Raw genomic sequence first — 24786 nt, 5'->3', positions numbered from 1 at the left:
TACTTCCCACAAGTGAGCAGTGCTTGACCACGTCCTTGCAGCAGAGCCTCAGCGCACGTAGCCGGTGTTCAAGAGGACCGATGTTTTCGCAACAAGAGCCCAGACCTCCCATCTTCCTCCTTTTTCCACCCAATATTGCTGAGTGTGCCATCAGGTGGTACGGAGTATCCCTTTGGTTGGTTTAGGGCAGCTGCCCTGGGGATGTTCCTTTTTCCCTTTTTGCCCACCCCCAGGAGGGTGAGAGAGAGCCCCGGTGCCGTGCCAGCTCTGCTCAGCAGCAGACACAACGCTGGGCTGATCCCACTGCTGTTCCAGCTGCAAGTGCAGAGCCCAGCACTGTGTGGGCTGCTGCAGGGAAAGCTAACATCCCAGCCAGACGCAGCACAGCACACCGCCCCCTGACAGGAGCCTCACGCCCAGACCTCAGCACGGTGCCCTTGATTTTGGGGACCCCACTGGATGTAGCTGCCGGAAAGTGGGCTCCCTGCATCACCTGCCCTGACACCCCCTTGGCCCCAGCCTCCTCCCCGCTGGCTTCTCCAGCCGCAGTGGCCCCGTCCCCAGCTCACCGAGCAGCAGCAGCAGCAGCAGGAGGGAGCCGAGGCCCCAGCAGCGCCGGCCGGGACACATCGCCTGCGGCTGCTGCGCTCGCCTGGGCCAGGAGGAAGTCGGAGGCTCTCGCTCAGCCCCTCGGCGCCGTGGGGTTCGCTGCGGGCGGGCGGGCGAGCCCCGGCTCCTTCCTGTGCCACCTGCACGCTTTGGGGCTGCGGGGACAGAGGGGGCTGTGGGGTGTCCCCTGTGCCCCCACTGCGGGCGCTGCTTCTGCCCCAGCACCTTCCACGCTCACAGCAGGGAGCTGCCAGAAAATGCGTCCATCGCATCCCCATTTTTGGGGGGATTTTCCAGGGGATGCAGCTCGATGGCTCACCGGGCCCTCCTGCAGCTGTCACCCTTTAGCCTCAGCAGCCGCCCAGCCCCTGCCCCACAAAAGCAGCCTTTGGAGTCTCCAGCCCCCCTGCGAGGTGCCACTGCCACCTGGGGCCAGCCAGAAGCTCTGGGAATCTCTCCCTGCTCTCGCTTTGCTGCTGGAACTGCTTCAGGTGGTGCTGCAGCCCCATGACACTTACCTTTGCTGGAACGGTCTGGGGTGACAGGTTGCTCAAGCACGGTCAGGGTGATGTGCCTGCTTTGTATTTGGTGCTGTAGGAATCTGACGGTGTACACCCCGCTGTCACTGAGCCGCAGGTCCCGCAGCAGCAGGGATGCGTTCTCGGGGAAGAGCTCAACACGGCCCCAATGTACAGGATAGGGGTAACACTTTTTGGTGCAGTTCTTGGGAGCCCCCCCATCATCCAGGGAGCACTTCTGCACTGAGCAAGCGATGATTACTTGTGAGGTGTGACCAAACATCCACCTAATTGACAGTGGGAAGCAAGGGGTGCTGTTGCATCTGTAGGAGACGGGCAGGAGCACGGACTGCCCCACAGTGCCAGTGACTGCATCCTGCAGGATTTCCACAAGGACGCCCAGGTTTCGCCCTGCAGAGGGGAAGAGGCAGATCAGTGGCAGATTCTCTCCCCTTGCAGCACAGCACTCGCAGCCCCCCCTGCCCCACCACCACTTCCTCACGCACCTCCTCTGGCTCTCAGCAAAATGCATCTCTCGCATCCCCGGTGGTCGGATGCCCACGGGATGCAGCTCTCCAGCTGGCACGGCCATCCTGCAGGTATCCCCCCTCACAGGCCACCCAGGGAGCAGCAGCACTTGCACAGCAGCACGAGCAGGGAGCAGGAGCTCCATGAACATCTGTGCTGGGTCCAGCCCTCGGCCGATGTTTGGGAATGAGCACAGCAACCCAGTCATCTTTCCCCTAATGTCCCTAGCCATCTGTGCTTGAGGAGAGCTCTCCACGGTCATCACCAGCTTCTTCCTTTCCCTTCCTTTCCATCAGCTCAAGCTTACCCCACCCGCAGCTCCCACAGCACCCAAGGTGCTTTCCACTCGCCCCATCCCAACTTACCCACCAGCATCAGGCTGAGGCAGACAACGGCGCAGCTCTGCGGAGACATCCCGTCCCCTTGGCTGCACTCAGGCTGTCTCCGTGACAAGCTGAGCATCTGTGCTGACCTCAGAATTTGCATGCAGACCGTCTCAGGGAGGAGGTCAGTCTGCCAACAGGTTGGTAAGGGTGGTGCTCTGAAACAAGCCTCTTGCACGGGAGCCCAGCCCTGGCTGTTGGTGTGAAAACATTCGGTGCCATTTGGTCCTTGGGCTTCCCAAGAGAGCAGCTTCCTCCCACGGTGAGGAGCTGTACCTCCCTCTTGGAAATGTTTATTGCTAGATATTGGAATATAAATATAACAGATATTTATTGGAATATAAACATACTGGGTATTGAAATGGAGAAAGGAAGGGCTCCTGACAGGGACGCACGGGCAACCTGCGCACAGGCGGAGAGGCAGAAGCTTCCCCTGGATCTTTCTTCTTTGCCAGCTGACAGGCAGAGATGTGCAACGCTCCCCACAACTGCTACAAGAATGGCAGCTGGAAGGGAAGCACTGGTGGCAGCAAAGGACCCGAAAGCAGCCCAGATATCGCAGGGGCACTGAGGATGCCAGGGAGCCGTCTCTCCAGAAGCGTGGCAGAGGGCACAGACCTGCTGGTTTGTGAGCATGGACCATGTCGGATGAGCTCTCCCTCACCTTTACCATGTCTCTCTTTGCTTTTCTACCTCCTGCTGCAGTTCACCCTCAGATGCCGCAGACCTCAAGGACTCTGGCAGGCACTGACCACATTTGGGGTAGCAGGGAGCTCTGCAAAACACCAAGAGCTTCAAAGGTCCCCCAACCTGCACCTTCAAGAGCAGTGCTCTGCTGATGGTGAGCGATTTCACACTATCCTCCCTCTTCCTCTTCCTTCCTGTTGCACTGAGCACGCTTGCAGTGGGTAGGATAGGATATGGCTGATGGTCAAAGGGGCTGGGAGCTCAGCAGGGAGCTGCAAGCAAAGCGTGCTGGTGGCAGCTTGCAGGCTGGGGCAGCAGAAGTTTAGGAGGATTTTAGGAAGCTCTGAACTGGACAAAGAGCGAGGAGCTGTAAGAATTAGAACTATTATTGTTCTTAATATTAATTCGTTCGCAAACAGATCATTGCTGAGATCTTGGCTTGGAGTCCTGGCTTCCTTGGTCAGGACCACAGGATTTGGGCCACCATCCTTCTCCATTTCTTGTGCCCCGTGCATTCCTTCCACAATTCAGCCTTCACAGCAGACGAAAGAGATGCACGGCCATCCCACCTCCGGCGCACGGTACCCATTGCACATCTCTTCTCCCATTCCCAGTGCTCAGCACCGGGCTCTGGTTTTCACTTGGTCAAACAGCTCACCTGGGAGGGAAGAGTGGCTGACTGCTGTGGGGGACTTCAAAGCCGCAGCACCCACAGCTCGAACAACAAAGCTTCAGCACCAACCAGAAAATTCACACCCCTCCATACTTGGCTGTAACTCAGCCCTTTGCTCACAGCCGGTCGAGGTGGTTTTCAGACCTTCCTCCCGCAGGTCAGCCTGCAGCTGTGACGTGTGATCTCCACGGCTTTGGGTGGTAGGCTCGGGGTGCTGGGTTCAGCCGTGCCACCTTCGCCCAGCTCCATCGCCACCCTCGCAGCGCGTGGGTGGGGTGTTTCCAACCACAGCTTTTGCACGACTAAAATCACACCGTAGGTCCGGGCTGCAGCAGGACCCTTGCTCTGAGACCTGTTCAGTTCAGTGATGAGAGGCTTGGCATCGTTCTTTGTGCAGAATTCTCCCTGCTTTCCCAAACCACTCCACAGGGCCGTTTTATGTTTTATATTTTTATACAAAGGGCCCATTGGATGGAGACTGCTGACGCTGCTGCTGTAAAGTACCAACTCAGACATCTGTATCCCTGTGGATCATTTAAGAATCTGCAGAGCATCTGTAAAATGGGAGGTGAAAGGAAGAGATTCAGGGCCAGCTGGTTCCTGTCATGGTTACTGCATGGTGTGCACGTCACTTGTAGCATTTCCCATACTATAAGCAGCAGTCCGCCCTCCCTGAGCATCTGAGTTTCATCACAAGGAATTCCTCCTGACCCATCCGTCTTTTCTCAAAATCATAATACTTTCCAAATATTCCAGACTTGCTCCCACCTCATTTCTTCTGTGACTTTGTATCGCCCCATGAAGCAATATGAAAGCCCCATGAAATCCCTCCGTGTCTGCGTGATCCTGACAGTTCTGGTTTGAACTAAAGTGTTTTAATTATGTTAATAATTAACTCTAGGTAATATTTTTTCCAGTTTACTTAGATAAAGGAGCCTGTTAAAATAGCTTCTATGTTTTCAAGTAGTAAAATGGTAAATGGCTTTCAGCTAAGTAAAGAAGATTTCAGGATGGCAAGCACAAAACTGAAAGATGTTTTCCAGGGGGAGGCTTTGCTTTCACTGAGAGATTGCTCTAGGGAGCACCAAAAGCTGAACGATGCCAAGGGGACAAGACACCAAAGAAAGACGTGGGTGTCACTGCAGGCCAAAAGGAGGTGTCCAGAAGGGACCAGAGGGCAAGCAGAGGCAACTGAAGGTGTGTATGCAGTGAGGGAATGAGTTCAGGTGCACGTGTTTAGGGAGAGATGGACCCTGTGGCAAACTGCAGGTCCTCGGACATGCACGGGTGGGAAATTTACCTGTACTGATTCATGTGGCTGTTCCTTCCCAGGTGCAGGACTCTACACTTGCTCTCCTTAAACCTCATTTGGTTTCTTCCTGCCCATCTCTCCAGCCGGTCCAGGTCTCGCTGAATGGCAGCACAGCCTCCTGGTGTGTCAGCCACTCCTCCCAGCTTTGTGTCAGTGGTGGACTTGCTGAGGGCAGACACTATTCCCTTGTCAAGGTTGTCGATGAAGATGTTGAACAAGACCGGACCCAGCACTGACCCCTGGGGAACACCGCCAGTCACAGGCCTCCAGCCAGACTCTGCTCCTCCGATCACCACCCTCTGAGCTCGGCCAGTCAGCCAGTTCTCAACCCACCATGCCGTCCACTCCTCTATCCCACACTTCCTCAGCTTTCCTATCAGGATGTTGTGGGAGAAAGTATCAAAAGCCTTGCTAAAGTCAAGGTAGATGACATCCACTGCTCTCCCCCCATCTACCCAGCTGGTGATGCCATCATAGAAGGCAACGAGGTTGGTCGAGCACAACTTCCCCTTGGTGAATCCATGCTGACCACTCCTCATAACCTTCTTCTCTTCCAACTGCTTGGAGATGGCATCCAGAACAAGCTGCTCCAACACCTTTCCAGGGACAGAGGTGAGACTGACTGGCCTGTAGTTTGTAGTTCCTCCTTCTTGCCCTTCTTGGAGACACGAGTGACCCTGGCTCTCCCCCAGTCTTCAGGCACCTCTCCTGCTCTCCAGGACCTTTCAAAGATAAGAGAGCGGTTTGGCGATCACCTCTGCCAACTCCCTTAGCACAGGTGGATGCATCCCATTGGGACCCATGGATTTCTGTGTGCTGAGCCCACTCAGATGCTCCCAAACCACTCCCTTGTCAACAACGGGGGAGCTCTCCACTTCCCAGACCCTTTCTCCTCTGTACAGGGTCCAGGAATCCTGGGGGGAGTCCTTAAAGCAAAGACTGAAGCACAGAAAGCATTCAGTATCGCCGCCTTCTTGGCATCTCCCGTTACCAGGACATCCCCTTGTTCAGCAAGGGACCCACATTATCCCTAGTCTTCCTTTTACTGTTTACATACTTTAAAAACCCTTCTTATTATCCTTTATCTTTTGCAAGAAACAGAAGATGCTTCAGGCCTAGAGTCACAGGTGGATGTGAGGTGTCACTCAGTTTTTATTACTCATTTTTACACTGTTCCTTGCCTCTTCTGCCATCATGTGGCCAGTGAAGAGAATGACCACAGAGAAGCCATTGATTTACCCCTCTCAGATTTATTTCACCTTTGATGGGTAATACAGACTTCAAGATTGCTTGAAATATAGGTCTTGTTAACCTGACCACTATATAACTCATTTAGTAAAATACATCACCACTTACTCCATTTCTTACCTTTGAAAAATGTCTTAAAAACACATACAGTGGTACCCTAGTGCACGGGGAGGGAGAAGGAAGCAGTTCATCATTTATTGGCTGAAAGGACTGAAAGAGCTGGATTATAAAAACTGATCCGATCTCATTACAGCAAACAACCAGTTCTGCAACAGATATCCACATCAGACTGCAATTGCCCAGAACTCCTGTTTCTACAAATAAGGCTTTGCTGCTCACAAGATGCTTAGGAAGAACTTAGTCCACTTGGGAAGCGGGGAAGAGGGGGAATGTAACACTAAAGAAAGCTCTCTCCCCTCCCCATTTTATTATTGAAGTGGCTAAATTAAGCTGAACACCTATGAGAAAATGTGTGTCTGCTACATTCACGGTGGATAATTTTCCCCCAAACGCATGACACAATCACCTTGAGGACTGCGCTGGCTTGGAGGTGGCTCAGAAGAGGAGTCTGGTTGCTGAAGACCACAGCTCTTGGCAGCCCCACACCGCTCAGCGGGAGGCAGATACCATAACCACGTTCCTCACCAAAGGCACAGGTATCGCTACAATTGTCAACACGGTTTGGTCAGTTCTCCTTTGTGCTAGCCTTGCCCTGCACGCTCCAGCTCGGGGCAGCGGCAGATTTTTGGCTTGCAGCTGATAAAAACAGAGATCCCCTGCACAGAGGAAGGTAAAGCTGGTCTCAGTGACTAAGGGATGGGTTCCACATGAACCCAAGTGTTTTTCCCTCTTATTCTCAGGGAGCACAGGGAGACAAGAGCCACTCAGGAACCCTCAACAGGTTTTGAAATACCGATCAGGCTCTTCTGTCCCCTCCTGTGTCATTTAACAGAGGCTGATTTTGTCACGACCTCTCCTCACATGCTCCAGGCCTTGGCTTCACCCAGAAGTACAAGGTGGAACCACACTGGAGCATCTGAGATGGGTTGTGCAAGAAGCGTACGTAACCACAGGGGGCTGCTACTTCAACGAGATTAATGAAGACTTTCAAAACTTCATACTCGAGTTACGCTGGCATAACTGGCATCTAGAGGAGAAGCTATAAATCAAGTGTTTGGCAAAGAAAAGTAACAGAAGTAATGTATACTGGAGGCTGCTTGAGGAACCCAGTGGCTCAGCCTAGAGGAAAACTCAAGCTCCTGCCCATGCCATCCGCAGCCCTTGTGAGAACAGGACCTGACAGAAGCCAGCTCGCTCCGTGCCTGCTGCCACGTGGCCCAGGTTTCACTTCCTTACGTGTCCTCTGATCAACAGCTTCCTGAGCCTTGGCTCTGAAACCCCTTTCATCTCCTGACGGCTCACTGCAGGCAGGGCGTGCTGCAGAAGACAGCACAAGGTAGCTCAGTCCACAAGAACAGAAGCTTTTAAGAGTGCCTCCTAGCACTAGGATCTATACATTCAGTATTTAGATTCAATGAGGGCAGCAGGTTTAGCACACGTGCATCTGCACTGCACTTGTACCTTAGGCATAACAGCATTTTGCTTGCACAGGAAAGCCAGGAGGGAACAGGACCAGCCCTGCTTTCAGGTCCAGTCAGAGCAGAGTGGATATCCTCAAAGATAAGGAAGAACAGAAGAATAAAACCTGAAGTCCCCTCTTGGTTTTACAGCTTCTATTTTTCTAGTAATATGGGATTTATTTTTGTTCCTTGCACTATGGTTGTTCAGTGTGCCAAACTCTCCAATTTATCCTCCCTACCACCACGAGTTGAAAGGCACCTCTGTGTTTGTTACCTTCATATGTAGAAAAATCTGGTGAAAAAGAGTCAGCCTCATCCAGCAGCCAGTGTAAAGATGCCCTAAGACAAATTCCTCCTTCAGAAAAGATGAAAGAGTAGGCACAGTGGGAAATGTCAGTAAACACTGCGGCTGTTGAGCCTTGACTCTCAATATAAGCATGGTGCAACAGGCAGAAAGAACACCAGACAGCATTACATCACTGAGGTCAAGAAAACATGAGAAACACACCCCCCATCCAACACACCTCTCCTTCCCAACATGCAGATTTTACTACTTCCCCTTTTCCTTCTACCGTAAGCCTTTTCAGAAATACCCTAAGTACAAGAGCTTCTCTTTCCAGGCCACCCCTCAAGCAGCACGGATTGTATCAGTGCCTGTTATAAGGGTACGCAGTATGTTTAAGAGGAAAGAATTCACTGATACATGCCAACAGCCCTCAGTTTGAGTAGTGGCACTTCCATCAAAATAAGGAATTTTTTCCCCCCCCTAGAGAAAAAAATTTCTCTAGAAGGTGTAAAGTCCTGACTTTACATTTTCTCTAGAAGTTTGAAGTCCAGCCTGGGGTGAGACGAGACCCCAGGTATATCCATTCTGCTCTGCTATGCCAAACAAAAAAAAAACATAGAAATGACAGGAAAGGCTGAACAACAGAGAGAAACAGATTTCAGATCCTGAAGGCACTTGATTAGAGGAGCACTTCACATCAACAGGTGCCGGGAGCACTTCTCACAGCATGCTTAACCCCGATTCACTGCAGCTGAGACAAACTGGCTGGCTGCACAGACAGCACGAGCTGACCCTGCTCGGACAAAGGCAGAACGCGGTCCCAAAAAGCTCCCATAACCTTGGGCTTCCACCTGCTCCCTCTCCCGGGCAGGCAGAGAGAACTGCTCTGAGAGGGCGGAGGTGTCTGAGGTACGTGCAACGCCTTCCTCGTGGTGACACAGCAGCACGGAGCTCTGCCTCCCCGCGGCAGGTGGCCGGCGCTAGGCTTGCAGTCCCAGCAGGCGCGCGGTGTTCAGCACGTCGTCTCTCGTCAGGTAGCAGCCACAGAGCTGGCGGTACCCCGTGAACGCTTCCCGCCCGTGCAGGACGCGCCAGTTGTCTATGAAGAGTGCCTGCAAGGGAAGAGGAGAGGTGGTCGGGACGAGGGGGAGCACCGCAGCTGAGCCAGGACCCGCTGACACCACAGGTGCTGGAGCTGGAGCTGTAACCTTCCCGTTCAGCATGAAACCGTACGCAGATGGCTGATCTGATCTAGCACAGCTCTAGTACCTGAAGCCAGCGGCTCGGCTCCACTGCTAACCACAGGTTAAAACGGGTCAGCTAGCAAAGTATTTCTGGGTCATTGCTTTGCTTTTGTGCTGCAGAGGTTGGGCAACAGCGCACCAGCAACAGAAACTGGCCATCTTCAGCCTCCAATGTGTCACTTTTCCCCAGGCATCCTTGAGAACAGAGAGCTGTAGGGGCTCTTTGATGTGAGCATCTTCATTCTTTCATACCTGGGGCCCTGGGTTCACACTGAATCTAGACCCATCTAGGCCCTGTAGGAATAAAAACCCTTTCAAGCAGGCACAGCTGGTGGAAGAAGCCTCTAAGTCTGTGAATGAAGCTCTAGCCCTTCAACCTCTTCCAAAACTGCACCCAGCATCGGCCTTTCAAACCCAGGGCAGAGCTTTTCCCTTTTAGTCCTAAGACGTGCTAAGATATTTCTGGGACAGCGAGGAGAGCTCAGGTCTCCTGTGATTTGCTGGCAATGTAGGGATTCAGACATAACCTCAGAATAGAAGTAAATTCAGCTTTCCACATTCCCTTTACTTTTCAATTAAAAGAAGATTTTCTGCTTCTGGGACAAGTCAGAGGCCAAACAGTGCATGCTTCCAAGGGTCCTTGTTCAGTGACTGAAAATACCTTCCTCCTCTCCCCTGGTCTGAGCTAACTGTATATTCTTTCACAAAAGTAGGAACATACATACAACAGATGCCATCACTGGAATACAAGGCACCTTAAAACAGCCGTAAGGAGGAAAATTTCAGCACAGGGTTTGCCTGAAGCATTTACCTTTGCGGCAACATCCAGAAGAGCACCCTGCCTCCCTGCCCGTACCAAACACGGGTGAGCCTCCGAGTCCTACCTTGCCTGGCTTCAGTTTGACCCACAGCTCATTTTCTGGTCTCCTGAGCTCGGCGGTGAGTGTGCGGTGAGCGGTGTACCAGCGATGCACCACATCGTATGGCACCGTGTTGATGACTGCACGATCGTAGTTATTGTATCTGGAGGTAAAGGAGACAGAAAAAAGACTGCTTATGGGGCCCCAAGAGCAGCCAGGCGTTCCCAGAGGGAGCCTCCGAAGATCTGAAGGCACAAATTAGCCAGCATTTAAGGGAGGCTGTGAGATGTGTGGGCAGGTTATGCTGCAGGACTCTGGGGAGACTACACAGCATTTGGATCAAGGGAGAGTTTGCTGCCAGCTGTACCACAGGTTTTGCTGTTTCTCATGGAAGGCTGCCCCATGCAATCTCGGTGGTGGGAAAGGAAAAGTGGGAATGAAAGAGAAGCCCATCAGCAGCGAGGTATATTGAAAACTTCTTTCCCCAGTGGAAATGGAGCCCACACAACCTAGCAGCTTGCTGTCTGGTCAGCCAGAAGCTCCAAGCTATTGAGGAAAGGCCAGGCTCTAAACAGAGGCAGGCTGCTCACGTGGATAAGGGGGCACTAGTGCCAGCAACTCGCTCTAGCTGGTGCTACAGACACAGCAAAGGATGAGACTCAGTGTGTTTTTTAGCACAGAAGTGCAAAATAGTGCTGGATGACCTCCTGTGCTAAGCCAAGATGGAATTTCAAAAAGCAGCTCTCAAATGAAGTAACGTGAGCTTGGACACTTCACATGGGGCAGGATCAGGGTCACCCCAGTGAGGCTCTAACGACTGGCAGTAGGATGGGCATTTGCTCATACCCAGATCTAACGGTGCTGCTCCTACATAACACACACAGTGGCAAAAATGCCTGAAGCCAAGCCCTTGAACTAGCCCTCAGTGGGGCCGAGGGCACGGAGCTAAAGGTAACAGGAGCTAAAAGCAAAGCTCAGCAGCGATGCCCCTCTTTGCATCAGTGGTTCTGACACTTCCTCAAAGGCAGCATTACAAAACCCAGGAGGAAACACACGGTGTTTTTGTGGTTTCACTCCCTCCATCAAGCATACATTGGTTTTCTGTCTGAATTTTCTTCTGCAAACCACTACATTTTGACAGAACCCTATCCCTGTATGCACAAGGCCTCCCTCCCTCTCACTGATCTTACCTGATCAGATAAAGTTCGTTGTTCCAGGGATAGACGTTGAGGACTGGCCCAACTCCGATCATGTGGTTGTGACAGTCGCCCACGTTCTCGACGTACTCGTGCTTCAGGGGCACCTTGCTTAGCAGCTCAAATTGATCGGGGGCTTGCCGGAGAACCTGCTCCGCCGCGTAGAAGCCGTCCACCAGCAGCGTGCGCCCGCCCGTCCCCTCGTGCTTGAGGCAGTGAAACACCTGGATGCTGCAGGGGGGAGAGGATGCAGAGCACAAGAGAAAAGACCTCAGATGTCTGTCCTGTGGAGACAATGTGTTTCCCCAGACCCAGACAACACATACTGATGTATCTGCCGCTTACGACAGGCTTATCTGTTGTCTCCTTCATTTCACTAACACCTGCTAAGGAATGGAGACTGCCCAGCAAGCAGCAGCTCTGCCCGATGTTTCTTCAGCTCTCATGCGTTTTGACTTCTGAGAAGAGGTCTACTGCTTACACCATCTCCCAGATGAAACTATGCGAGCTGGGAGACTTGAAGTGGTGCAGGCACGTGTCTGTACCACAAGGTCCATCTGGGCTGCAGGATGGAGAGGTTCAAAAGCACAAAACTAACTTCCCTAGAACAAGGGGGCAGCTGAAGACATGCTGGTGGTACTGCTGAGGTCTCCAGCAACTGCATGGGGAGCTCAGGGTGACTCTCACACAAAGGCATGTAAATCAGGGTCTCACAGCTAATCAGGAACCTCCTGAGTCGACATGTTAAAGACCCCTTGAGAAGCCTGGAGCAGGGGAGTCCCGAATGAGAACCCTACCTACAGACAGGGGCACTGCCTCCCTAGCAGGAAGCTGTCCAACTCAGCTAAACAGCTTTTGCTTTTTTACTTTTCTAAAGATTCGTTCTTTCCCTTCCTTCATCCAAGCCTGTTAGACCTTGCATTCTCAGAAACAAATGCCCAGGAGCTGCCTTGAGCCACGCACTGCCGGTTTTCATGGTGTACTAACTTCACCTGTCAGAAGACAAACACAACCTTTTGGGGTTTCATCTCCTGATCTCCTTTGAGGCCTCTTAACCCAGTCCCATTGCAAGTGATGTGGCACAAGCTCCCAGTTCCATCCTCACCGGCACCTTTTCACCTTGGTTCAATGAACCCTTTAAACCACAGAAGATTTAGAATAATTTCAGTCAGTCCACAAGGATGGGAGCTCAGGATGCCCGAGCCCTTGTGGTTCTGCTCCTTGAAGGCACCTTCTCGTGCAGCTTGGGGCACTGAGAAAGTCTCTTTTGAAGGCAGGCTCTTTGCTGCCCACTGAGTGAGACAATGCCGCAGTCTTTCCCATGCCTTGAGGAGTTCCTCTCCTCTACCCTTTACAAAAAGGTAACTCGAGACTTGTCAGATTTAGCTGATTTCACCCAAAGCGGTAGGGAAAGCAGACATTCAAATGAACAAATCTTTCTTGAAAAAAACATCACCTTTCCTCTGGAAGCAGGTCAAAGACAGTTTAAACTGTTTCTGAAGCAGTCTGAGCAGAAGGGATTTTTGGCAGATAGGGGCTCAGGAAAGCAAGAAATTCATGTTCTTCCTGCACAGCTAAGGTTTTGCAGGATTGCAAGCATTAATGGTTAGCCCTACTAGCCTGGTCCACAGTGTCATTGCTTACTGCAGCTGAGAATATACCTACCTGAAAGAAAGGGAACTTTTCCAAGTAGAAAACAAAGGTATGAAAATAGCTGATGAGCTCTGTAGTTCTCACACTGAGCAGCTTAATCAAAGCGTATCTGTAGGCTGAAGCTCTGATTACTGGTTACTTCAGCGTTTGACTTTGGGGGAGATTTGGTGAGCTCCTAAAACAAGTCAGGCAAGCAGGTAACTGCACAGGCCACGAAAGCACATGGGTTCTACAGTCAGCTGTTCACCAAAAACACAGAAGCCAACTAGATCAGTCTTGAAAGATGCGTCTGGATTTAAGTTTTATTTATCTACTTCTAGCACACTAAAAACTGCATACCTTGCTTCTGGGACCTTGCTGCTTCAGAGCAAAAGCTACCACCCAAAAGCTTTGGGCTACATTAGGCATGGGCAACCAGGGTGTCTCCTTGGCTGGCACGATCCTTCCTGGTCTGAAGGACTGCTCTGAAACCCACACGCAGGCAGTAGATCCCACCCCTTGGCCCTCCTCTACTTTTCCAGCTCTGCCTCACAGCCCCTTCCCATTAAGATGCTTAGCAACTTAACGGCCTCACTTGGGAAGAGCTAATCCTGCCCTAGGGCAGGAGGTGTAGACTAGATGGCTTCTCCTAGCCTTTGTAGTGCTACTTCCATATGAAGTCACAGTCCTTCCATCAGTTCTCCCCCAGGGCCATTTCATTGATTCTTTTCTTCATTGAGATGAAAGCAGACAAAAAAAGAGAATGAAGGTAGAAATTAAACCTCCTGCACTTCAGTGGGAATCACGCTCCTGGCTGCTGCCTTTCTTTCTCCAACCAGGTACAAAACTTGCAGCCCGCAGGCTATACTGGAAAAGCAGTTTGCAAAACAGCATTTGGGAAACAACTGTAGCTACAAACTTTTTTTTTTTTTTTTTTTTTTTTTTATAAAAGCACAGACAGGTGTGAACTTTGAAGGGCTGGAGAAGCCTGGTTTCTGACTACCTCCAGGGCTGCACCATTGCCAAAATGCAAATCCCAACCAGTTTGAAGGAGAGCAAATGCACAGGGCATACGTGAGGACAGCACGTACATCTGGTACCACTCACGCAGCTTGGGAGGGCAGAGACATTTGCTGCAGGCTGTGCAGAGGCGAGCTGCTCCCTCCTTCCCCATAGGCTACCACTGAAGCTAACAGCCAGCTCCTTCACTGCCTTCATTCTGGAGGACCTTGGAGTTTGAAGCACAGGAAAGACTACCCCACTCCAGAGGAATCAGGCAAGATCCAGAATTACGGTGTGACTAGTACCACTAAATCCCATCAGCAGAGCTGGAAAACACTGAACTGCATCACCGTGAATGATGCCTGCCTTCTGCACTGTGTGTATGGAGCAGCAGCAGCACGTACCCGCAGGGCTCCTGGAAATAGGTCGTGTCGGTGTGCCGATCCAGAGCCAGCTTGGTGTAGGCGGTGTCTCCCCGGGAGAAGTCGGAGGTGAAGTACCACATTCTGCCATAAATGGTCTCCCTGCAAGAGAGGTGGGCAGTTATCAGAGCGCTGCAGGGGTCAGCACTGAGGTAAACCAGATCCTCTCTCTTCCTCTTGAGGTTACTCCCCTTTATCTTACACACAGCATGTACAGAGTGAATTCAAACAGCAAATCATCCCGAGTAACAGGATTCATGCTGTCAAAGAGTTGGTGCTTCTAATGCCTCCTCCTAGTATTCAATTTATTTCTTCGTTGAGAAGACCGATGGCAACAAGTCTTCTCCTCCACAAATACACAACTTCACTCTGAAGATCAGCCTGCCAAATCAAGGAAACACTGAGCAACGTTAGGAGTTACCAGAGCCCAGGTTTGTACCTTATTGTACGGGTCTGTGCCTTCGCTTGTACCCACCCTGAGTACAACCCCCATCTCTGTTCTTAAGATGCTCCATTTTCACCCACCTCCCCCTGCGATGTGCATGGCAGGAAGGCAAGGACCCAGCAGCAACAAACAGTACTCAGGGGCTACAGGAGGAGGGTAAGAATCTAGAGAAAAACATTGGCTGGATATTCCTCGAGACCTTTATTTCTCTTTGGAGTGGCTATTCATCAATAGAAATCCCTCCTCTCCTAAAGGACCATGGCAAGTTTAGCCGTTTGTGCAGCTTGGATAAAACTCGCTCAAACCCAGGCTTGCCATGCTGTTGTTGTGTTTTAAACACAGAAGAAAAATTTCCCAGTATTTTTCTTTGGTGAGAGCTACAAATTGTTTTTGATCTCCCTGGCTCCCAGGGCCAGGGCTGACCTCCTAACCTTTCAAGTCATAACAGGAAATGTCTCTCCTTGCAAAGCTCAAGTCTTCCCAGACTGGCTCCTTCCCTCAGTCACTCCTCTCTGTGCACAGTCCCACTATCACAAAAGTCACCACGTGCTCCTGAGGCAGCTCTGTAACCTACTGACTCCAGGCCTCCCCCCAAAAAGAGGCCAGATCCCACAGTGCTGTACCACATCTCTGTTCCCGGGGACTGCCCAGGGACTGCAGATGACCTGGACCCTTCATCTGCAAACCAGGCCACGCTGCACAACGCGTAGGATATGAGGGCAGCACCTTTCCAAAGAAAAAGGAAGCAACAGCCTCCCATTCAGGGCTCCTCTACAAAGCTGCCCGTGGCCTTCCTGGGGCAGCCCCCGTTACCTGATTAAGCTGATCCTTTCTGCTAAGATTTGCGTGTCCTCTTTGGTGGGGGTGACGTTCTCAACAAAAGCGATCCCATACAACAGGAAGTTTTGCAGGAACTCCTTCAGCCCCTCGTCTGTCTCCAGGAAGCTCCGGCAGTCGACGGACGGGACCTGGGCCTGGCGGTAGATTTCGGCGTTCCAGAGGATCCGCGGGTGCATGACCCGCTGCTTCTGCCCCTCGTAGCTGTTCTTCACCAGCCACTCCAGCCCGTACCGCGTAACGTGCCCGTCCGGCCCTGTGGCAAACGAGCAGGGTCACGGTCACTGCAATCGCACTGAACAGACCGAGAGAGATCACAGCCACTGCAACCATCAGTCTAGGACAATCCCCTCCTAATTTTGCCTCATGACAGACTCTTTAGAACCTTGCTGAAAGCTTAAAGTATTACCTGGTTCAGGCTGCAAGTCCTACAAGTATTGTCAACAACCCCAAATCCAGGCCTAAGCGTTTCTACTTTATGGGTTTTGTTTTCTAGTGACAGGACACTGAAGAAGCACTGATGACAACCCCATAAATGAGGGTACCATAAATGAAAGTTCTTTGTTCTGCTGCGATTTAAACAGCTGGGAAGCAGAGGAGAAAGGACACAAGATGTGAATTCTAATCAGAGACACCAGTTCAAATAGGACAGAGCAAGGATAAGATAGTCAACCATTTCTTGACTGATCTCTTCACTATCTGCACGGCTCCCACGTTCAAACAAACCAATAAACTACCCAGACACTGGAGATGCACTCAAGAGGGGAGGGAGAAAGTAAGAGGGAGAAGAAAACCAGACATAAATAAGGCTGAGTTGTGTTTACAGCAACAGCCCTGCTCAGAAGAGCAGTGTTTAAGATGTGCTTAGAGCTACATCTCCTCCCAAAACAGCTCCTGATTTAGAGATAAGGCTTGCTAGGAGAGGGCAGCCTGAAGAGCAGGATCTATCCACCAGCCTCCTTCCAAACAGGGCTGGTGGGCCCATGAAAGATGAGTGTTTTGATACTCACACGTGAGGAAGAGCGTGGTCTCATCCACTCGGACGGCCTTGGGCTTGATCCCCAGGTCCACGCTAGCCGTGTCCAAGCTGCGCTGGTTCGTCTTGGCGTTGTAGCAGGAAGCTGAGCGGCAGTGGTCCCGCAGCCAGACGAAATCGAAGCGCATCAGCGTGTTTGCATACCTGAGCTCTGCAAAGAGACGGGCACAGAAGACGCACCGGTGTGAACAGTGAGAGAAATACAACAGGAAAACCCCACAAGTTATGATCCCACTTCCAGGGGACACAGAGGCTGTTCGACTTAGCACCTCTCGGTGCAAGTGAAGCTAGCTTCTCACTTGAAGACCATCCACAGGCAGCCTCATCCTGCAACAGGGAGAAGGAGCGTGGCTAACACACACACTGCTCATTTATTTATGTCTATCTTCTCTCTTCAAGAAGAGAATTAGGATCTAACCAGCAGCTGCTGCACACAACAAGGTTCCCTCTCTCCCTCCCATGTAGGAGCAGACCCCAACACACCAATACAGACAAGAATCAACCAACTAATCACATCGACATGCAAACCAAACACGAGACAACACCATGACCTCCGTTTATCATTACTACGAAGCCTCTCCTTCTTGTTCCCTCCTGGGACAGCCCAAAGGCCTTCAGAGGGGGGTCAGAGCCAGGATGGGCAACAGGAGAGCCCTTCCTGCTGCTCATCTGTGAGTGTCTAAGTATCCAATGGATGAAACAACAACATCCTTTTTCAGGGGGCCACTATGCTCGATAAAACACTCAGCAATCCCCTTTAGAGAGATGCTCACAAGGGATTCCACAGTACCAAGCCTTCAAACCAGCCTCAGCAGACATCACCAGGCTGATGCTGGGTATCTGAAGGTACCAAACGAAGCAGACTATGGAGAAATGTGCTTTGGTTGCTAAGTTGTCTCCAAAAACCAGAGGACAAAGCAGCATTAGACTGAATTTGTAACTGGCTTGCTTTCGGCAAGGAAGGTGTGCCTTAACTTTTCCTTAAGCTGTCTCGCAGTGAGGGATGACTGGCATCAAAAAGCCTTCTGTGCTCGTGCCATCCAGCCACACTAAAAGGCTGCTTACAAACCTGCTCTAACTACTGTGTTTCAACATGTTGTTTTAAGCAAAATCTGCAAGCGGGGGCAAGGCAGAGAGCTGGGGACACACCGAGCCGGGGACACACTGAGCCAGCCACCCCAGCTGCAAGTCAGAGCCCCGAACATCACACAGTGAACAACTGATGGACGGGGCAAGGTTCAGGTGCAGTCAGAGTTCAGGAATTGCTCGATTTCTCAGTTAGCATCTCTTCGTTTCTCATAAGGGACTTATGAGAGGCCAGGAAAACCTCGCTCCTCTCCCCAGGAAGCTCAGAAACAGGCCCAAAACCACACACCTACCCAGGTGATCGCCGTGCAGCTGCCAGGCACAGCTCAGGGACTCCGGGGCCGTGTGGTGGCAGCGAGCTGCAGCAGTGGGGACGGTCCTTGTGCTGTGGGGCAGCCCCAGTGAGCTGTGCCCAGCACGTCGGGTCTGCCAGCACGGCAGGCCCAGCAGGCACGCCAGCCTCCGGCACCACATCCTGAGGACGAGAAGAAGGAGAACAAGGTGAGACAGCTGTGCTGCTGTTACTGGTGGAATCACAGAGCCTACACGGTGATCTCTGCAAAATTTCAGTCAGCAGCAGCGGATACTTCTGTAGAAAACACCAACACGCAGAAGGGCCACGAAGCTGGCAAGGGAAAACAGGTTGCCCTTAAAAACTGGGTGTAATGGAAGCCGCAAGGAATTAATCATCAGGGGAGTGATGATTTTTGTAAAACAAGCTAATCCAATCCAAGCACACCAGGTGGAAACGGAGGAGAGAGCGGGGAATCTGGCTTGTTTTGTGACCACCATAATCCCCAGCAGAAAAATAGTCCTGAGAAGAAGTAAATGAGATCTCAGGATTTATCACTTCCAGAAGAGACAGCTGTGGTGTTCAATGCTCTTTACAAAACACTGGCAAAACCTCACCTGCTGCAGGTCTTTCCCCCTCTTTGGCCTTCCCAATATGAATTTCCCCTTCCCGGACAGAGCTGACCAGGGAAGCAGAGAAGATCAACCTTGGTTACAGAAGCAAGATTTAGAGGAATCCAGTAATTAGGGCAGTTCTAGAAAAAGTATGCAAAACAACGAGGAGGAGGAGGAGAAAGATCTCTCTTTCTGCCAAAGGGCACAGCCAGAATGGAAGAGTAACCAGCCACAGTTAACTTTTGACCAGAGATGAGAAGGTGACTTCCCACAGGCTGGTTTGTAACGCTTCAATGCGATCAAAGGCAGAAACCCTGCAAGTTTTAAGACGTGAAACCACACTAAATGCTCTGTCACGTGTTCATTAAGTTACAGAGGACAGGTCTAAACCCAGCAGGATTTCAACAACGCTTTGATCTGGAGCACGTAGGAATTCAGTATCGCTGGACAGCACACAGGCACAGGAAGAATTTCTTATCCCAGTTTTCTGACTGCCCTTCACTTTCTATCTGGAGAGCACAGACTGGTGCCTCAGCTGTCCGACCTGCTTCTCCCCTTCATAGCTGACTTACTACAGAGATCTCAAAAGTTAGTAAGAACGTAGTAGGAACAGTAAGATCGGTACAGACATGGCACACTCATGGAAAACAATCTGCTGTTTCAATTTGCTGAAACTATTTTGAAGAGACTGAGAACCCTAGGAAAAAAAAAAAAAAAAAAAAGCAGAAATCAAGATAATGCAGTTTGAGAGTAATATGCAAACCACTGTGTTCTGCAAGGTGCTCGGCCACAATCTGCACGAGCCACCAACAGCTTGAGAGCTGCAGAAAGAAGGTTCTGATTCCTGGGGCTGCTGAAGTGCAATATTCCCACCTAAGCAGACTGCTGAGAACCAAGCCACAGGTTACCACTCACAAAGCTCAAGACCATGCTTTCTGAAAGAAAAACACGAGGGCAGACTCGCTCCTTTTCACCTTTTGGATCTCAAGAATACCCACTAACTCAGAGGGGATAAAAAGAAGCAGGCGTGTGCAAATAAGCTTCCTATCTCCTCACACAGGACCGCGCAGGACACAAAGCTGATAGGAAAAGCACATCTATAAATCCATTTAGAAAGTGGCCTCTGCCTGGGGCAGCTCCAGCCGTAGTTATCTTTCTGCACATGTTCTTTTTATCTCTGTCTTCTTCCAGTATCAAAACTTACCAGAGGATAAACACAGGTAATGGTAAGTGACCCAGATATTTAATCTAATCAATGAGACCTCTCGCTCCTCTGCTGGTCTTGCTGGAAGCAGACACCACGAACAGCTCAGAGAAGCCATAAATTAAATCTTTCCAAAAGACACTAAAAGTAAGAGGAGCTGAAGACACACACACACAAATCTACATGATTAGAGAGAATTGCCATTTTGTCTTTGAGCTTGTTTAACCGAAGCTAACAGCTCTCTCCTGGCTGAGATCAGTTATGTGAACAGCTCACTCTTTCTCCCACTCCTCCTGTTCACCTCATGTCTACCCTTCTGACCTTTCTGTTCTCCACATCACACACACCTCACCTGGACACCACTGAAATGCACCAGCTGCAAGGTTTCAAGACCAAATTTCCCTTGAAATCCATAAAGAACACTCAGGAAGAAGGAGACAGCAATCTATGTAAAGGCAAACTGACTTTCAGAAGGGTGAGCTCTTCAGTTTCCAACTCTGCCCCTCTGTCAAAGCAAGACAAGGTCCTGTGCAGACACTGTACAGAGCATCTTGCTTGCCTGATCTCATCCAAGAGCCCACCACCTGGTGAATGAATAGAGGTGACAGGCTGAGCAGGAAGCACAGAGATGCAGGAAAGGCAGAAAACTTGAATATATTGTGCTTTGAAGAACACTGTGAGGCTCCTGAGAGCGTGAAGACAAGAGACATGCTGTGAGAGGAGGAAGGAAGAGCCTCATAAGGGGCTTGTTTGTCCAGGAGACTTTTCCTCCCGGTCCCTCAGTGGTCTGCTCACTGCCAATGCAAGAAGCAATCAGAGTAACGAATCGTGCTGCTTGAAGCTCTTGGAGAAAAAAAAAAGCCACAATTCCCATTCTGAGAAATAAAAACATACCAAGTTGAACAAAATTAGTAACTAAGTATTTTCCATCTATCTATCTATATATATGGAAGGAGGAACAACTCTACTCTGTGGACTTCATCCAGCCTTTAGCAAAAACTTCCCAGAGCATCGTGAGAGCGCCCTGCTGGTGTTCAGCAAGCTGCTCTGCTGCTGGAGCTGTGAACGGACCTGTTCCATCACTCCGTGACAGCATGCCCAGCCTGTTTTTCAAGCTTATTTGGCATCTGAAAAAAAAAAAAATCTATTTTCCATCAAGCATTTCAAAAGGTCCAGTCTCTCAGTCTAAAGCAAAGCTTTCTGGTCTATAAGAAACGCAGAGATTTCAATAGCAGAAAAAAAAAAAAAAAAAAAACCCTTACTCACTTGGCTGGGTTTTTAATCTTTTGTTTCTAGAAGCTTTGGAGGAGGCACCCAAACACCACACAGTGCCAATGCCTGAGCAACGGCAGCCTTCAAAAAGAGGGTACCGACAAGAGGGGGGCTGCTGCCCCAGAACCACCCGAGGGACACGACCAAACCTAAGAGATGAACCCCTGCGGTGGGTCAAGTCCCCTGGAACAGGAGTCTCGCACACACAGACGCACACACAGACGCTTCTTTGTCAGCAGAGCTTACAGTTTAACAGCCCAGGCTGGCCCAGCTTACCTATTAATTACAAAAGAAACAAAAGGCAGAGCGGCTGTCCCCTGCTGAGAAAGGCCTGCGCTGCTGTGGCAGACAGCTCTATTAGATCTCAGCTGTCAGGTATCAGATTCCCCTTCCAGCCCTTCCCAGCAACAGAAAATTTTCAATTAAATTAAGCAGCCTAATGAAGACATCACAGACACTGCCAGCTTCGCAGCTCCTTCATTTTCCTAGAAGTTAAAAAAAAAATAAAAAAATCAATTACCCGCTCCCCCCAGGTTCGGCACCAACCGCCGGACTCCAGACGCCTTCCTCACTGCACCACCTTCACCTACCTCGAAGGCAAAGCCTCCCAGCTGGACTCTAAAAAGCTCTTCTGCAGCACGGGCAGCCAGCCCCAGTGGCGTGACCCCAATAGGGACGCACATTTACCGGGGTGAACTGCTATTAAAACACCCCCTTTGCCTTCTGCGTGCCCTAAGACGTGCCAAGCAGCGTTCCCAGGCAGGGAGGGGATGCAATTGGGAAGGGAAAGGGTTTAAAGGAGCTGTGGTGTGAGGCACAGCCGGCTGCCAGCATCCTTACCTGGGCCTGGGGGAGCTACAGGAGGGCGCAGAGCCGGGGCCCGGTGTCCGAGGGGCCGTGGGGGCCGTGCCGGGGGGTGTCCCCGGGGGGCATCGCTCCTCCGCTGCGGGGCTGGGCCTGCTGCCTTGCTGGGGGGACAGAAAGGAGGAAATTAAACCAAAAGCGCCGTGCCCGAATCGCACCAAAGAAAAAACAAGAAACGTCGGAGTTGAGCCAAAGCACCCGGCTGAAATCGCACCAAAAATATAAGTAAATATTGAAATTATAGCAAAGCACGCTGCCGAAATTACACCGAAAGCCTGCTGGAATTAAACCCAACAGCCCTACAGAAATTAAACAAAACAAAAAAAAAGAAACCCTACTGAAATTAAACCCAAACCCGGCTAAAATTAAACCAAAACGCCCTGCTGAAATTAAACCTTAACCCAACTAAAGTTATACCAAAAATACCTACTGGAATTAAGCCGAAGCACCCTGCAGATATTAAAACAAAAAGCCGGCCGAAATTAAACCCCAAACCCTGCTGAAATTAAACCAAAACGCCCTGCTGCAGTCAAACCTAAAACTTGCTGAAATCACCCCAAAAACCCTCCTGAAATTGAACCAAAGCAGCTTGCCGAAATGAAACGACGACACCCCGCTGAAAGCAAACCCAAACCCTGCCGAAACCAAACCCAAAAACACCCTCCCGAAGCCAAACCCAAACCCTGCCGAAATTACCCCAAAACTCCCCCTGCCGAAATCAACCCCAAACCCTGCGAAATCAACCCCAAACCTTGCCGGAATCACACCGAACCCCCCCCGCCGGAACCAACCCCAAACCCTGCCGGAACCACACCGCAGCACCGGAGCGGAGCGAGCCCCAAATCCCGCAGAAATTCCCCCAAAACGCCCCCGCCCCGCACCCGCCGCCAGGCGCCGCCCCCCGCTCCCCAGGCGGGGCCACAGAGAGGGGGGGGAGGCCGCGGCTAGAGCGCCGCCCACCATAGAGACGTGGGAGGTCCTAGAGCGCCGTCATAGAGACGGGCGGGCGGCTATAGAGAGGGCATAGAGCTGGCGGAAGAAGGGCAGGGCGCCCACAGAGACCATAGAGAGGAGCGGGGAGGCGGGCAGCGCATGCGCACAGCGCCGCCTCGCGGCCGCCATCTTGTGGGGAGCCCGGGCGGTGCGGGCGGGGCTGTGCGCGGCGTTTTGGGGCGAAACCTCGAGGTTTTGGGCAAAGGAGCCTCCGGGGCTGCGCGTGGAGCTATCATAGACATAGGGGTGCCAGGGAGAGGAGAGGGGGGGCTCGCTTCATGGCGTTAGAAAATAGATGGTGCTGAGTGTCTTTGCTTGCTGCTGTGCAAATGAACCGAAACGAGGAGTCTCGGGGCCCCTCACAGAGGACGTTTCCTGACAAAACCGGGGAACCGGTCTCAAAAAAGCAGCTGAGACCGACCCTGTGGTTTGGGCAAGAGCCGAGGAGCAGCTGAGGGGGTCAGCTGGTGGTGATGACGAGGAGTTATCGGCCTTCGTCCCCACGACCCCCCGAAGACCACCACCAGGAGAGGAGACAGTGCGCAAGTGCAGCCAGGAGGAGCTCATGGAAATGACTCCTTGGAGCTCATTTTAATACGAAGCGGAGCTAGGTTATGAACGTGTATAGTGCGTTGGGAAACTTCGTGCACGTGTAACTTTGTGCTGCACAGAACCCAGGCGAGTTGCTGCGTTAGGGCACACATGCCTTTGGGAGCTATCCCGCATGTACCTGGCGCTGAAATAAACCAAATACCTACTTTATAACTCTGCTTTGAGTCGTGTAGTTCTTCCACGAAGCACAAGTACAGGTGTGGTTCTGTAACCCCTCACATACAGGTATTACAGACGTGGTGGCGCCGTAACCCATCACAGACACACAGAGGTGTAGGCAGGAGGTGGTCCTCCCCCTGCTCACCCCATCAGCAATTATTTATCCCCCTAATCCTCTTCCTGCAGGTGCGCTGGGGTCCTCAGCCAGGGTGTCCAGGACATCTCTGAGCTGGGGACAACCTGCGGTGGCAGCGGTGCTGATGGCAGAACCTCCCCTGTGCCAGCAAGCCCTGCTGTAAAGGATTGCATCCTGAGAGCGCTGATACCAGGCATTGCTCTGCCATGATTTCCGCGTGTGGTTTCCCCAAAATTCACGCCTCCCCAGTCCTCGATGTCCCCGTGCTGCCGCTGAGCGGGCGCGTGTCGCCACAGCTCTTGTTTTCCGAGCGCGGCTGTTCAGGAAAGGGGTGGGGGAGGCGCCTGGAACAGGCAGAGGAGCTGGCGGGGATCCGCTGCTTCCCAAAAGCTTGGTGCAGCTCCCAGAGGAGATAAACAAGTTAGTCACTCGGTGAGCTCACGGCACAGGCATCTCGGCCTCCATGAGAATTTGTCGCCGGCCCTTCCTGGGCTGCCGTGTGCCCGGAGGAGGGGGAGAGGTTGGGGATTCGGGTGGTGGCCGCACTCAGGATCGGGATCTCACGGGGGAGATTCTTTCCTAAAGGAATGAGCACAGTCTGGGGCTCACCAGGCTTCGTGGTCCCACCTGAGGATATTCCCCAGGCGCGGAGGGTCTCGGGTGCTGGGGAAAAAAAAAAAAACACCGGGGAGCTTTCTGGGGATTTCCCAGCCAGAGTCGGGAGCTGGGAATTTTCTCTCCCTCTCTGCTCCTCCTGGGGTCACGAGCGGGTTTTAAAAAAAGCAGCAGCCCACACAATGCTCTTCCCTTCCCCGGCTGGGTGCTGCTGACGAGATAACGTATCCGGCCCCGAGGGGACAGAATTAGCCCTGCGCATGGGAAAGGCCCTGCCAGCGCCGGGGTCAGCAGCGCGTTGCTGCCCCGCATCCTACAGATGTGTCCTCCACTCGCTCCCCTCGGGTGGCTTCGTGCTCGCGGGGTTTCTCAGGGGTCAGGGTGCCGGTGCCGATGCCGAGCGGTGTTTTCCTCGGCGTGCAGGACGTGGGTAGGGTTTGT

At 51.8% G+C, this 24786-nt stretch overlaps 1 protein-coding gene across 2 annotated transcripts; it reads right to left on the bottom strand.

Moving 5' to 3' along the window:
* Positions 1–5940: 5940 nt before the first annotated feature.
* On the bottom strand, positions 5941–22741 carry TMLHE (trimethyllysine hydroxylase, epsilon). Of its 2 annotated transcripts, none has more exons than XM_032196361.1 (9): positions 22712–22741; positions 21807–21934; positions 17878–18059; positions 16473–16649; positions 15439–15718; positions 14163–14282; positions 11119–11355; positions 9953–10091; positions 5941–8936 (listed from the first exon to the last, which is right to left on the bottom strand). In XM_032196361.1, exons 3-9 carry the CDS (start codon positions 18056–18058, stop codon positions 8805–8807), a joined length of 1266 nt encoding a protein of 421 aa, XP_032052252.1. In that variant the 5' UTR covers position 18059; positions 21807–21934; positions 22712–22741; the 3' UTR covers positions 5941–8804. The 2 variants fall into 2 exon arrangements, with proteins under 2 accessions (XP_032052252.1, XP_032052250.1); XM_032196359.1 differs by lacking the exon at positions 22712–22741 and adding an exon at positions 22622–22672.
* Positions 22742–24786: the final 2045 nt, after the last annotated feature.

The sequence above is a fragment of the Aythya fuligula genome, chromosome 13 (assembly GCF_009819795.1).
Source record: "Aythya fuligula isolate bAytFul2 chromosome 13, bAytFul2.pri, whole genome shotgun sequence".
NCBI classification, from domain to species: Eukaryota; Metazoa; Chordata; class Aves; order Anseriformes; family Anatidae; genus Aythya; species Aythya fuligula.
This window is presented reverse-complemented; position numbering and strand designations above follow the sequence as displayed.

Bases quoted from the DNA above. Each gene is read 5' to 3' on its own strand.
- TMLHE (XM_032196361.1), bottom strand. From the start codon at position 18,058: ATGTGGTGCCGGAGGCTGGCGTGCCTGCTGGGCCTGCCGTGCTGGCAG. The intron at 16,650-17,877 runs GTAGGTGTGTGG...GTCTCTTTGCAG, and splicing joins GCTGCACGGCGATCACCTGG to AGCTCAGGTATGCAAACACG. The intron at 14,283-15,438 runs GTAACGGGGGCT...CCTCTCTTGCAG, and splicing joins GAAAGGATCAGCTTAATCAG to GGAGACCATTTATGGCAGAA.